The sequence below is a fragment of the Danio aesculapii genome, chromosome 13 (assembly GCF_903798145.1).
Source record: "Danio aesculapii chromosome 13, fDanAes4.1, whole genome shotgun sequence".
Lineage (NCBI taxonomy): Eukaryota > Metazoa > Chordata > Actinopteri > Cypriniformes > Danionidae > Danio > Danio aesculapii.
The window spans coordinates 29773001-29788705 of record NC_079447.1 but is presented as its reverse complement, the minus strand read 5'-3'; the positions used below and the strand labels follow the sequence as shown (position 1 = coordinate 29788705).

Genomic DNA, 15705 nt, shown 5'->3' with positions numbered 1-15705 from the left:
GATTTGTGAGGGGTGTACTTATATGTGGTTATTTGTGTATTTTCATTAATATGAAATTAAATTATTAGCTAATATATAATGAGTTATGGCAAAGGACGGATGCTTTTGGAGAGTTTATTCTAAAAGGAGAGACAAGATGCCTGCAAAAACAGGGCTTCAGTATTGCAATTGACAGATGAATAGTTTTAGGTGGAAAAGATTGCTTTGTTTTAAAATGCAATCAGTTATGAGCCCATTTGTTATCAGCTGCCAAATTAAAAAAAAAACAACTTAGCAGTTATCTGTATTGGCCTGATTTCCATATATGCGCATTCCTTATTTATAATATACAAACTCTCATTTAAAGCAAAAAAAAATATTTTTCTAATTTTATAATAAATTTAAAAAATTTATAAGAATTTATAAACAACAAGATGTTTACACATTGATCAAATGGTGTACTGTACAGCAGTATTTAAAAGTTCAGGCAAATTTTTTTTAAAAGCTTTTAAAATCTATTTATTATTAATGCCTACCATGTCTGCATCTGATAGAATGCTAATAGTAATATTTTTTTATTCATATATTTTACAATGTTATTTGTTTTATAATCTTGTGATTGTAAAACTGAAATGTCTTTAATGTCATGTGATTTTTAGAAATCATTGTAATATGATAATTTATCCAATTTAGTTCAAGATACATTTAGTTTGTGATTTAATGGCACTCTGCTAAAATATTAACAGTATAATATAAATAGAATACACTTATGGTACACTAGCATATCTATAAATATAGTATTGTATAGTAGTAGAAGTATTATACAGTAGATGCATGAAATATGTCTGTAGATATTGCTTTAGTATAGCTCTATATTAATCCATTAAGCATTCATGTGTAGGCATGGGATGATAACCGGTTTCAAGGTTTACCACGGTTTGAAAAAGTCAAGGTTTTAAAACTGTTACAATTTTCTGTTATATCGTTCCTATTGGATATGTAATTTATTTGGGGCAACAGTATCTCCAGCAGCAAAGGACCATGCAGCAAACATTTGAAAAACAAAATTGCTTATATGCTAATATCCAAGCATGCTGTGGAGCTGAATGGTGCAGTAGGGAAAAAAGGGGGGAAAAAATTCTCAGACGTTTAAAAAGAACTCATTTTAGAGCAGTAATTACAGTACTGTGATATCATGAAGTCTAGATTTTTTTTTATCCAAGGTTATCATACTCTTGGTATCTTACACCGGTCCATGCCTATTCATCTGCTACACATGAAATATGTATTCAGTGTACCTATGCAGTCAGATTTGTTTGTGATCGGACTGCAAAGCCAACATGCAGTGCAGTGCTTTAAATTTAAGCACATCAACTTTTAGCGTAAAATGAACTGAAATACTAAATATTCTTAACCGTTTTACATTTGGTTAGTGCAATTTTATTTGTGCAGTAGATTCCCCCAGGCTCCAATTCCATGTTTGATATTGTGCTGTTTTCTGTTGCAGATTTCAGGCTCTGTACAATTATGTGCCTCAGAATGATGATGAGTTGGAGCTGCAGGAAGGAGACCTGGTCAACGTCATGGAGAAATGTGATGATGGCTGGTTTGTGGGTGTGTGTCATTTATCATTATATTGATTCTCCATAAAAGTCATCTCTCAAAAACTACAGCACTTCAACAGTAAATCAATTCTCAACCGCTGCTATTGAGTTCTGTTTTTCTGGAGATGGGTTATTGTAGATAGCCAAAACTGAAGCAAAAAACATGAAGCTAAAACCACTTTTGTTACTTGAATAAACATTAACTCAAAAAAAAGGAAAAGAAAAAGGAAAATTTAAATATATAGATAAATATTGTTTCAGCTTCTTGCCACATCATATGCTTGCACTGTAATATTACTACGTAATGCTAATTCATACTAGAATCATGTTAACAACATGCTAATTCAAACTAGAATCATTCTAACAACATGCTAATTCATACTAGAAACCACCAACCTGATTTCACCAAGCAGAACATGCTCCTGGATAACCATCTATGTTGATCACAACATTCCAATCAGCAATCAGAATTAAGGGATACGTTTACAGTTTGTGTCAAGTTTAGGCTTACAGTTACCTCTACATGATTGTTATCCATCTATTATTCCCCTCTGATTTTGGTAATACAGTTATGGTTGGGTTTAGGGGTAGGCAATAGGTATGGATTACATTATTGAACAAAAATGATGTTCCAGGATCAACATACTGTAGATGTTAATCCAGGATCGCACTGTAGGCTACTTGGCAAAATCATGACATGCTACTAGAAATATGCTAGCAACATGCTAATTCATACTAGAATCATTCTAACAACATGCTAATTCATACTAGAATCATTCCAACAACATGCTAATTCATACTAGAAGCATGCTTACAACATGCTAATTCATGTTAAGGTGATTCTAGCACAGGGGTGCCCAAACTTTTTCTTATGAAGGGCCAAAAGCAAAATTTGATTGAGGGGTGTGGCCGAAGGTAAATATACCAAACTATTACATCAAAGTGGCCATGGTAATGTCCTAATTTATTAAATATACTTTAATCATATTATTATTTATACTTTTTTACATTTTATAATGAACTTCTTACAAGAAAAATATAAACACATTTATAACACAACGGCGTTCAATGCTAAATACACGAGTCAAGCTGAACCTTCCTTTGCATTGATTTGCTAGTTGATGTCTTGTGTGTTGTCCTCTGTCAAGTGACAGTATTTACATTTACACAACATTTAATTGAAAAATTTCATTTCAGCTGATTTTCTGTTGCTCAACAATTAAACTAAAAACAAACAAAAGGTTACGTTAAATTAGAAATGATGGTCTCTGTTGAAGGCATTTGCAACCTTCATTGTAAATCTTATCTCAGATGGGATGGCGGACCAAATGGGCTGACTTTGACCCGCGGGGTAATGCTCGAAACATGCTCATAATGTGGCTTTCTTAAGACACTATAAAGTTTGCCTTTAATCTGTAATATAATAAAAAAATTATATATAAAAAAAAAATTATTCAAAGTAAATTCCATGTATGAAATGAAGTCAAAACTAAATTTCTTACTTACTCCCAGGGCCGTTTATATCGAAGTATCATCTAAGTTTCGTAACATCCAATTTTTACGAGGTGGGTCATTAACCCAATGCTCAGCCCCCAACCTGTATGACCAGGACATACACACATACACTACGGACAACTTGGCTTACCCAATTCCCCTACAGTATACCACGTCTTTGGACTTGTGGGGGAAACCCAGAGGAAACCCACGCGTACACGGGTACAACATTCAAACTCCACACAGAAATGCCAACTGACCCAGCTTGGGCTTGAACCAGCAACCTTCTTGCTGTGAGTCGACAGAGCTACCCACTGCGCCACCATGCCGCCCCAACACCAAATTCCTATTTGATGCTATACTATATTACTATAAATTGTTTGTCAATTCTTTCAAAAATTTTAGTTCAAGAACGTTATGTTGTTTTACTAAAACATTTTTAGCACTCAATCCTTTTCTTGAGTATAAATGTGTCATTTTGAGTAGTAAATTAACTCCAGATGTCATAAACAGAAAATCACTTACAAACAACAATAAAACACTGTAATTCTAATTTTCTATGTTTTATTCTGTAGTGTTTACTTTATCACAGAATCATTTTTATGAGTATAAATGTACTGAAATATCTCTGCACTGGAGTTGTTTTCTACATATTTGTAGCCAGACTCTTATGTGTTTGTTGATTTCTCTACACAGGTACATCAAAGAGGACGAAACAGTTTGGCACTTTTCCAGGAAATTATGTGAAAGCTGTTAATTTGTGACACGATACAAATGAAGAATTGACGATTTGTATGAAGCGATTCTAGCGCTATGCTTGAGCAGCCTGATCTGTTTGGGACACTCTTACCTGTTGACGTCAAATGAAGACTTTCCTCCTGTCCAAAATTTGGTCTGTCCCAGATGAATGTCCAGGTATGTGATCAGTAAGGTGTGCGGCATGTCAGCGAAGAACATGCAGTTCAACTGTACTCCAGTGGCAGCATTTGTTGAATCACTGAAGGATTTCACGGAAGAATGAAGGTTTTTACCAGTTTCATGTATTGTGTTTTTGTTTTTCTTGAAAAAGCTCAGCTAAAAGCCATCAATATAAAATATCTGGGAAAAGGTGTTTAAGTTTACAACTGCTAATTTGACTGAAGTACAGCTCAAAATACTTCATCACATACCTGACATTACTGAAAAATATTAACATTTACAGTTTATTTTTGCTATAAACGTGTGACTGTAGGAGATGAGTGCAAGGTTTGAAGGTTTTCGTATTAAAGGTTGGAAGGTGTTCGTATTAAGGGTTACAGGTCAGAGAAGCTGTGAGAGAATCATATTTTTTAGTCATTAAAAACAAAGAATTTAAAATGCAATTTACACTCCCATTGCAGATAAAATTACTGGTTTATGGAGCACTCTTATAAAGAGTGTAATTTCAGTTACTTTTCCAGTGAGGGGAATGGATGGGATGAGACACAATTTAATATTTGCAGATCCAAGCAAAGCCATCTATAGACATCAAAATGATGCAAATCAGTGTTAATGCAAGGAGGAAAACTTCATAGCACTTACTGTACAGTACTCTCAGATTTAGTTGACATGCAACATTTTGGTAACACTTCACAATAAGGTGTCTTTTTTGAGTAACGTTTGTTAACTATGAGCAATATTATGGTGTTTATTAACTGTTGTCAGAGTTATGTTAGTTCAGTCACATGATTTATTGTAATAATAATTCACTAATGTTACCAGATAATGTGGCAGTCAATGTAAAAATGAACATTAAAGGAAATAGACTCTGTAGAAGCTTTGTTTATATTTACCTTCATCATCAGTAAACCTTTTGTAAAGTGTTACCAAAATTTGTTGATAAGATTATGACTGAGTGACCAACTCTAGATCTAACAAACCTTTTGATTTGTAAAATCAAATGAAACAGTTTAGTGCTACTGTATATGATGTAGTGAGGTGAAGGGCTACAACTGAACCCCACTAAGCAGATCTGAACTTAGATGCTTAACCTCAAAAACATACTATTTATTTGCCTGAGTGGTGCATATTTTTATCTTTCAATCATCTATTTTTAAACAGGATGTTCTGAACGATGTATTATGAATCTGAGGCGCAGTATTTACCTCCGTTAGCACTAGCATTGGCATAACATCCTAACCCAGGTATCATTTGACAGTGACATTTATGTAGTGTTTTGACAGGTATTGTGGTTGTGTGTTGGGATTCGATGATCCGTAAGATTGCTGTACCTCATTTTCAAAGTGCCATTCACAGTATAGGATGCTACACTTGGACCTATTGTGTTCATTTCGTTTGGTAGTCTCCATTGATTAGCTTGTGGTCTTCCTTAACTGAATGTAGTTTGATAGTAGATTTATTTCTGCTTCCGTTTAAGAAGTTTTGGATTTCTTCTGATAAAAATTTTGGAGAGTGGATTTCTTCTGATGAAAAGTTGTTTTTGAATCTCCCCTTAAGATTTATACGGTCCATTCCAAGTAATGCCAGAGAACGTGCTGCTAGAGAGTTTCTGCTACTCTAAAGGGATGGTTCACTTGAACATTTACTCAACCTCAAACCTTTACAAGTTTCTTTTTTACATACTACAATATTTAAAATAACCTCTGTACAGTAGCTGATAGCCACTGGTAGACCAAAAAATGCTATGGAAGTCAATCACTATTTGTGTTCACAGAGGAACGAAACCATCTGAAGGTGAGTAAATGATTGTTTTTGGGTGAACTATCCTCTTTAAGGCCCATTCATATCAAGGATGATAACTAGCCTATACCGGTTATAAAAACAGCCTAAATTCAGTAGTCATAGAGCTCATGGAATCTACAGGACAGCTGTAATAATGAAGAATGATATTGTTGGAATCACTTTCACAATGATATTTTTTTAGCTACTGAATGATAAAACCATTGACAACCAATCAGAATCTGTGCTACTTTAAAAAGCTTGAGTATTTAAAGTCTCCCCAGCAGGCACAGGGCGTCAACGTGACGTCAGATTGATTGGAAATGAAAATCAGGCTGACATCAGAACCCAACATCAGGCCGACATTAATGTCCAACATTGCATTTTGGTTACTTTCCAAAGCAACCTAAAAACAACAAAATAACGTCCAATGATGTTACAGCTTGACGTTGTGTGGACATTACCAATATGGCATCTATCAGACGTTAGATTTTGGTTGCCATATTTGACGAATAAATGTCAGCATATGACGTTGGTTTAAGATATTGGCTCTACATTGGATTTAGGTCACTTTCCAACACAACCTAAAATCTGGTGACCTAAATCTAACCTAATATTAATGACGTTTTGTGTCTACAGGGTCAGATGACAAAACAGCAGCGCATACTTAAAATAAGCAGAACTTTATCCTAAGTTGGTGCCGGTGCTAATATAGTTATCATTTTTACCGTGAACAGGCTTTTGTGCTTACCAGCCTTCCGTCCAATTCAAAACGAGAATCAGGAAGAGATCATTTGGACAGAAATGAAGTATTTAGATGATATATTTTTCATTTTGTAAACCAGTGGTTGTTGCTGAAACCTTTATTAAGATGTAATCACATAGAAGAACCACGAGGAGTTAAAAAAAAAAAGTGTTCTGGCCTTTGGTTATAATATAGGGTAGCATATTTGAATGTAGTGCTCTGAGAATCTTTTAACATGGATGTGAACAAAGTTGAAATTCACAGTTTTCCTATTCTGTCAGAGTTGTAAATATGTAAAGTATAAACGAATGAAAGTGACCTAAGTTACAGCAACCTCTAGAAATATTACAGTTTATATTAAATGAAGAATATTAGGAAAGCACAGAGATTTGCGTAACACACACAGACCGTCTCATATGACTGAGCGAGTGATTCTGACACTGTGTTGGGATTGAAATGCCTTTCTGTCTCATGGCTTCGTTGAACTGTGCCTCATTTTATCATTTTATTTTGTTTATATTTTTTGGCTCCTGGTGAATGTCACTTTGTATGGAAGTTTGACCCAAGTGTGTTACAGGAGACAATTACAAAGTTCTTCACCACAATCATATGAGTTATTCAAGAGTGTGAGATGACACCTGAGATGTTTAATTATGTGTAATTATTTCTTTGTGGTCTGTATGCAGAGCGAATTTTGCATTTTTTTGTTTGTTTTTGTTTATTTGCAGTGCTGTTACAATTACAATGAATTTAAAACACTATTTACTGCTGTGATTGCCTCATTATGCAATATTTAATAAACAATATTACAGCTTTTGACTGATCATGTTTGTTGTCAGGATGTGCACCACTTATTGTGTTTTTAGTTAATTTAAAAATATATGTATATTTCTTTACTACGTTTTAGTTAATTAGTATGTTATATTCATTTTTTTGTTTTATTTTAATCTAGTGTTTAATCTCTGCATTCTGGGGACAGCCTCATTTTTTGGTGTTCTGTCCTAAACGAATAGCTAAACAATTTGCATATTTGACAAAAAAAACAAAACATATATGTTGGACTTAAAATTAGCCTTAAATGCAAAACACCTACTTGAGAAAAAAAGAGTTTCAAAAGCCCAAACATTCATAATATTTTGTTATCATTATGAATATAATTTTGTTTTATAAAACTGCTTTGCTGATTTAAAATTATAGGCCCTGTTTTATAATTCAGTTATAAAAAAATATCAATAAGATTCCAATAGTTAATATCATAGTCAAATAGGAAATATCCCCCGTTTTCATTTCAGGAATCTTTTCACCTTATTTTCATCTAAATTCTATTTTAGTTAAGAAATAAATATTTTTTTATGACTAATATAGTATATATGTTTTTTGTTTATTTTTTATTTTTTTATTCTGTTCATCAAGGTGGCATTTATTAAATGTAATATTTTTTAAATGGTTAAATATTTATAAAAGATTTAAATAAATGCTTTCTTATTATATGTAGTTTCAAATGAAATTATTACTCCAGTCATTATTGTTTTTATAATAATAATAATAATAATAATAATAATAATAATAATAAATATTTGAGTTATTTCTGAAGGATCATGTGACTGAAGAATGGAGTAATGATGCTGAAAAGTCATCTTTAAAATCACTGGAATAAATGATTAAATTAAATTATAAACTACTTTTGAACAGTTATTTTATAGTGCAATAAAATTTCACTATTTTACTATTTGTACTGTAGTTTTGATTAAATAAATACAGCCTTGGTGTGCAGGATAAGCTTATTTTAATACATTTAACAATCCGACTGACCCCAAACGTTTGACCAGTACTGTATATGACTTGTATTGGACTTAAAAAAAAAAAAAAAAACACCTACTTGGAGCTGCAAAGATCCAGTTTCAAAAGCCCAAACATTCATAATATTTAGTTATTATTATGATTATAATTTTGTTTTGTAAAACTGCATTGCTGTTTTAAAGTTATAGACCCTGTTTTATAATTCAGTTATAAAAATAATAATAATAAAAAATCAATGGCATTCCAATAGTTCATGTCATTGTCCAGTAGTAAATATCCACCATTTTCATTTCAGGAATCTTTTCAATCTAAATTCTATTTTAGTTAAAAAATAAATATATATATTTTTATCATAATAAATTATCTTCTTAACCTAGTGTGTTGTTCACTGACTAATATAAGCATTTTTAAAGAGCCCATATTATACATGAAATAGGGTCATATTTAGGTTGTAAGGGTCTCCAACAACAGTCTAATATGCATGCAAGGTCAAACAACACTTTCATGGTCTTATAATCTGCATTTAGTTTTACCTAATTATCCCAGCGACTCCCATATGAATCGTTCAGCGATTCATTTGTTCCCAAACCCCTCCTCAGCGCGAAGCTAATCTGCGCTGATTGGACCGATGACAGCCTGCTGCAATTGGTCGACGACACTGACAGGCTTCAGCGCGAGACAGAGTGAAATGCCCAGCTGCTAATCTACAATATAAAAGTAGTCACAATGCATACACGCTTTATAGTGGATTTTGGCTGCCAGTGGGTGAATGTAAACACAGACGATGGACTAGAAAATACTGACGACTAACTATTTTATTGAGCAAAAAGTCCAAGAACTGGCGAGGAGATCTCCTAGCCTCCTAGTCACAGTCTTCTTGCTCTTTTCACACACACACACACACCCACACACACACGCACACACACACACACAGGGCCTGCGCGTCCATAGAGCAGCGGCTGAATAGAGAGGGCGCGGCGCACAGTTATATCCGCGAATACCCGTGCGTTACACACACACACACACAGGGCCGGCGCGTCCATAGAGGAGCGGTTGAATTGAGGCGGCGCGGCGCTCAGTTATATCCACGAATACCCGTGCGTTACACACACGAAGAGACACACACACACACAGGGCCGGCGCGTCCATAGAGGAGCGGCTGAATTGAGGCGGCGCGGCGCTCAGTTATATCCGCGAATACCCGTGCGTTACACACACGAGGAGACACACACACACACACACACACACACATTACTTGACCGTTGCAAGTGTGTAAACAGCTGACGATCCGTAATCAAAGCGGCACGCGTCGCATTTTCAACGTGGCTTTACACGCGATATGAGAATATAAAGAGTTAACCTGATACAGCACACGCGGTTACAAGTAACAAAACACAACTAAATACAGAATTTGCAAGATAGAGTAAACGAGGCAAAAATTTTAATCGCACGTACTTACACTGGTGAAATGGGGGTAGAAACTGATTCATGATCCACTGATCCATGTTCGGACAGTCTTCACTGATCCTTCCTTTAACAAACTGATGAAGTCTTCTTTGAAAGCATATAGTTTTCAGAAGTACTCAGAACTGCTCAAGGCTGGGCTATAATGCTGAGGTTTCCTCTTTAATTAGACTCAATAATATCCATCTGCACAGCGTGACTTCGACCGGTGTCTGTCTGTGTGTGTGTGTGTGAGACTTTTTTTTCTGTTAGTGGGCGGGGCCGCAGGTTTCAAATCTCCCGGGTTTGCGCGCCCAACTACTTGTGTTTCGTAGCTGCATCATCACGAAACACCTAATGACTCGTTATCAAGACAACTCGTTTGAAGCACTATGAGTCGACTCTTTTATAGATGAATCAATAGTTTTAAACACTGTACACTTACAGATTTAAGTCTTAGCTGGATATTTCACTTCACTTAGAGCTGTGTTACACACTACATGGAAGGGCATTTTCAAAAACCCATAATATGGGCTCTTTAAAATATAAGCATATTCATAGGATATTATGATTCACTATCACATCATTTTCCCTTGGCTTAGTCCCTTTATTTATCAGGGGTCGCCACAGTGAAATGAACCACCAATTTATCCACCATATGTTTTACACAGTTGATGCCTTCCGGCTGCAACCCTGTACTGGGAAACACCCATACACAATAATTTATACAATATGGCCAATTCATACAAAACAGCCAATTTAGTTTATTCTTTAGTTTATAATTTACCAATACCGCATGTCTTTGGACTGTGGTGGAAACCCACGCCAACACGAGGAGTACATGCACACTCCACACAGAAATGCCAACTGGCCCAGCCGGGAATCGAAACAGCCACCTTCTTGCTGCTAAGCGACAGTGCTAACAACTGACCCTCCGTGTCACTCCGAGTTTATTATCTCCTTCGGAAAATGTAATTATTGAACATAGCAAGTCCTCTCACATCCACCATTCACTTCAATTCCAGCTCGGCCAATAGCGAGAAATTAGGGCGTGGCTTCTGGTGACCAGCATGTGTTTTTAGCAGGTGTGACACTTATCAGATTGTTTACAGAAGTGCAAGCCAAAAGTACAAGACTTCGCAAAAAATACACGGAGACAGTGCGATAAAACCAAACGCTGTCACTGCTTGAACAGAGCGAAGAGTTCGATTGAATAGGCCGGTCTGAGATTTAGCCGAGACGCCAAAAGGTAAGCGCAAGCCCAAAATAGCAAAATATAGCCAAGTAAAACAAGGAAACAATCATGTATCTTAAATGACAGAGCAAATAGACTTATATTTTTCATTTATGTTACTGGTGACACTACTAGAAGAGAAACAACTGGATTTACTATTTAGATTAATCAGATGCCACACCTACAACCAACACACAACCATTTTAGTTTTGAGATATAAATAAAATAGTAATGCAGCAATTGTAAATATAAATAAAGTAATAAATAGTAGTTTTAAACAACGTGACAATTTGTGACACATTGTTTACCACTTGGAATATTCTGCCTAAAATCTCATAATTGTTACTTTTTTTTTAAAAAGTTATTAAGGAGGTGAAAGTCCGAATGTGCGAATTAAACCACAACCCGATGGATTTAACCAGAAGAAATATCTAATTGAAAAATTGGTCGGTTTTATTATTAACGGTTTTAGAAATTTTAACCCTATTTTTTACAATAGAGAAATCATATATATATATATATATATACACACACACACACACACACACACACACACACACACACACACACACACACACACACTAGAATTAGAGTAATGTTTTCGTACAAAGGGCCTAACGGGGTCAGTTTAACAAAATTTAAAACAATAAATGAACGTCTTTCATATCCGCAAATAAATCCACCTGCATAAGTTGAGTAGTTGATGCTTTTATTGCAATACTACTTATGACCACTGAGGGGTGGCAAAGGCAAATATATCTCCGCCTCAATACTGAGTAAAAGCCAACAGCAAAACAACCTTCCTCACAGGACCGTTAATAAATTAGATGCCAAATTAGAGCCTAATTTAAACAAACAAAAATAAACTCATAACACGATAAGGTGCAGTGTGATGTCAATAAAGCCTAAACACGAAGGAATGTGACACTGTAAAATCTCCTGGAGTCTTAGATGTTTGCAATTAACGAAGCTCGCACTTGAAAAAGTAAATTAAGATGAGAGGGAAACACACAGTTGGACGCTGATTATGCGACGCTGAAACACTGGCGCCCCATTTTCCCCAACCACAGGTGGTAAATTCTGTTTGTTTCATTTAGTCATTTAAGATCAGCTGAGATTCAGTTGAAGCTGTAGGTGGCAACCTGTTATGTTATGTACTGCAGCTATAAAGTGGCTAAATGTAAATGTTTTCATATGCTTAAAATATGCTTGTGGTTCATAATTAATACAGTGAATTTTGCATCATTGCAAGCAGTAAACCTAAACCAAACGTTAATTTATTAGGCTATACTTAAATGTACAACGTAACCATTAAGTGTAAACTGTATTATTTATGAATGTTTCATGTCTTGTTTACATTTTCAAGCATTTTTTTCAAGCTATTTTTAATAAACTCATTATTAAAATTTGTAATGGTGGTTATTTATTTATCTTTATTAGTGTTTTAGTTCATTTTAGCATAAATAATATTGTTATATTGTATTTTATGGTGTCCTTCCATATTTGTACTCAAATTTGGGTTGAAACAAATCAGCATTGTTTAAGGTATAAAATTGATAGGAGTAGGGGAGCGGGGACGAAAGTACCATTTTTCATAACCTAATTTTAGAAGAAAATGTTTTTAAAAGAAATATATTGTTTGCTGTGGTTACTAACTCATAAGAGTGGTATATCAAAATCAGGTGTTATTTTCTATCAATATAGAACATCTCCAATATAACACTTTAAACAAAAGTTGCACATTGTTACTTTTGACCCTATAGGCAAGTACGAAAGTAACACGTGGGTGGGTCAAAAGTACCACAACAATATGTGCTAGATTTACTGGCTTAATCATGTTAATTTTAAATGGATCTCACTATCACCTTGTTGATGTTAACTGCAAACATATTTTGCTCTTTGTTTTTGCAAAAAAAATTTAAACTGCATTTTAATTTTAAGTTTTACTTCCATCAAATGTTTCAAAAGCAATCCAACAGTTTAAAACGTTAACATTTTCACCAATTTTTTCATTTTTATTTTATTATCATTAATTATGCAATATGCATTAATTTTATAAAACCAAATACTGCAAACTTTAATGTGAAAGCAAAAAAATAAGGTTTGTCTATTAGCAGTGGGGCATAATTACAGTAAGTGTTACTTTCGTCCCCACATGGAAACTCTTGCCATTTAAACATGGTCTATTTTTAAACTGAAAAACAAATGTAAGGATGTGTAATTGCACTAAATAACATGTAGATTGATCATAAGTGTGACTCATGAAAAGAGACACGCAACTTGTAATAAGGAACCGCTTAAATAATTTACTTTCTTAACTTAAAAACAGAAATTTGGAGCTAACTGCAGGACACGGTCACGAACTCACGTGATATTTGGCAGCTCCGTCAAGGGTTGCATGCTGAATGTGCTGTTATAGCCTGGAAAGGAAATGTTGTCAAAGCTTTGAAAAAATTGCTTTGCCCCCACTCCCCCCTAAATTTTATTTAGAGTTGCATGCAATTATGCATATTATACTGATATTACAGTAGTAAGAACGTTAATAAGAGTCTTGTCATTTAATAATAAAAATAAACATCTATCAGCACTTTTAAATAAAAATTTGAATGTTGTGATTTTTTTTGTTTAACATTTGTTTTGTGAGTATATAATATACAGTATATATATATATATATATATATATATATATATATATATATATATATATATATATATATATATATATATATATATATATATATATATATATATATATATATATATATATATACACACACACACATATAGATAGATAGATAGATAGATAGATAGATAGATAGATAGATAGATAGATAGATAGATAGATAGATAGATAGATAGATAGATAGATAGATAGATAAGGCTGAACGATGTGAAATGCCATCAATCTAAAGCAATATCTTCCAGTATGTCTCTGTTGCAACCGGGAGATCACAAAAATTATCCCCGAAAAAGCCAAAGCAGCACCAACACTACCAGATTACTGTTGTGTTTGCGATAAGGAAAAACACTAAACACATGTGGGCATTTCTTCCTTCTTTCTTTTTACTGAACTAGTCTGCAGGACGAAAACAGGAGATGCATTAGAAACAAACAGATGGCCAACCAATCTCCAACCAGTCTCTGTCACAATCTTGTAGATGGCGCTGTATCTCTGAAATTATAAATATTTAAAATAGGCACTGTCCTTATAAATAAACTGCATAGTTGCAATTTAAACAACTAATAATACAGAGGTGTGAGGAGGCTGTACAAGTTCTGATATTGCAGAATATCGACTATCAAACAATCAGATTCAAGAACCTGACAGAACTGTTGCATAAATGTGTGTGTGTATATGTATGTATGTGTATGTGTGTGTGTATATATATATATATATATATATATATATATATATATATATATATATATATATATATATATATATATATATATATATATATATATATATATATATATATATGAGATTAAAAAATATAAATAAGGGAAAAAGTGGCAATAACAATAATTGATTTGAAAATTTGAATGTGTGTTTTTATTATAAAGTGCAAAGTATGTGTAGTGAAATTGAAATTTGCAAACTAAGATTCACAGATTCAATATTATAGCAAATTAATATTATAGCAAATTCATAAATTTTGACATTACAATGGTTAATTGCCTAGTTTGTTGTTAGTTCATAAGAGCTACTAACTTTAATAGTTAATAAAATAACTGTTATGTAAAAGCAAATGATGAAATCTATTTTTAAATACAGCTCACTCAAATCTCAAGTTAGCAGAGTACGTCTCAACAACATGGAAAGAAGTTGACTGGTTAAGTTTTAACAAGCAGTCCCAAATACTGACCTACTTCGACTGTGCTAAAGTCAGAATTGTTCATTTAAAGCTCAGAGGGCTTGATCTCTGCATAATGTTTATCTTTTTTCAGTTGGGGAAACACACTTTTGTCTCATGGTGCGGAGTAGATGCTGTAATGTCGGCTTTTCCATACTTTGTGCAAAGCTTTGATCTAACTCGCAGCGCTGATCAAATACACTGAATCCATCCAGGCTAATAATCTGTACTTAATTATTTATTTTTGTTCTTTTGTAGTCTGAATGATTGATCAAACATGTCAAAATGTTAATTGCATAGAGGTGCTGCACACAGCAGGAGTGGGGGAATCACTGTGGAATAATCAGTTCCCTCAATAATAAAAAGACAAGAGAAACTTTTGCCTTATTTAGGAGTCAGAAAACCTCTTGAGATTCCTCTATGCGATTATTCTGCTGCATACTGTAGATACTATTGCAATAGATTTTTACTTTTTAATAATTCAAATATAACCTCAGATCACACTATGAAGCATGCATAGATTTTGAAGCTTTTCATGATCAATTTAACTGGTAAAAGTGCACCCTTCTATAGCATATTTGTTTTCATTTAGTGCATACAATACACGGGCAGACTTTAATTTGAAACATTTAAATATTAAATAAATGAAGGGCAAACAAGGCACTAACTAGCAGCTGCAAAACTTTACCTAATAAAGAATTAAAATTCAGGAAATAATTAAATTAGTCATCCATCAATTCCCATGGCTGGAATAATTTAACAGCCTTCCCTCATTTCCATTCCATAATATCGTCGCTGCCTCATTCACAGGCAAAAACAAAAAATCAAGGATATTTTTCACAAATCAGCAGGAAC

The 15705-nt window shown here is 33.9% G+C and overlaps 1 protein-coding gene across 7 annotated transcripts in view; it reads left to right on the top strand.

The window, feature by feature from the left end:
* Positions 1-7335, top strand: part of LOC130239623 (sorbin and SH3 domain-containing protein 1) — a 94832-nt gene extending 87497 nt beyond the window's left edge. For all 7 annotated transcript variants that reach the window (XM_056470899.1, XM_056470900.1, XM_056470893.1 and 4 more), the window contains 2 exons: positions 1487-1593; positions 3774-7335. In XM_056470899.1, the coding sequence (XP_056326874.1) occupies positions 1487-1593; positions 3774-3841 (175 nt within the window). In that variant the 3' untranslated portion in view covers positions 3842-7335. The remainder of the gene's footprint in view (positions 1-1486; positions 1594-3773) is intronic.
* The last annotated feature ends 8370 nt before the right edge of the window (positions 7336-15705 follow it).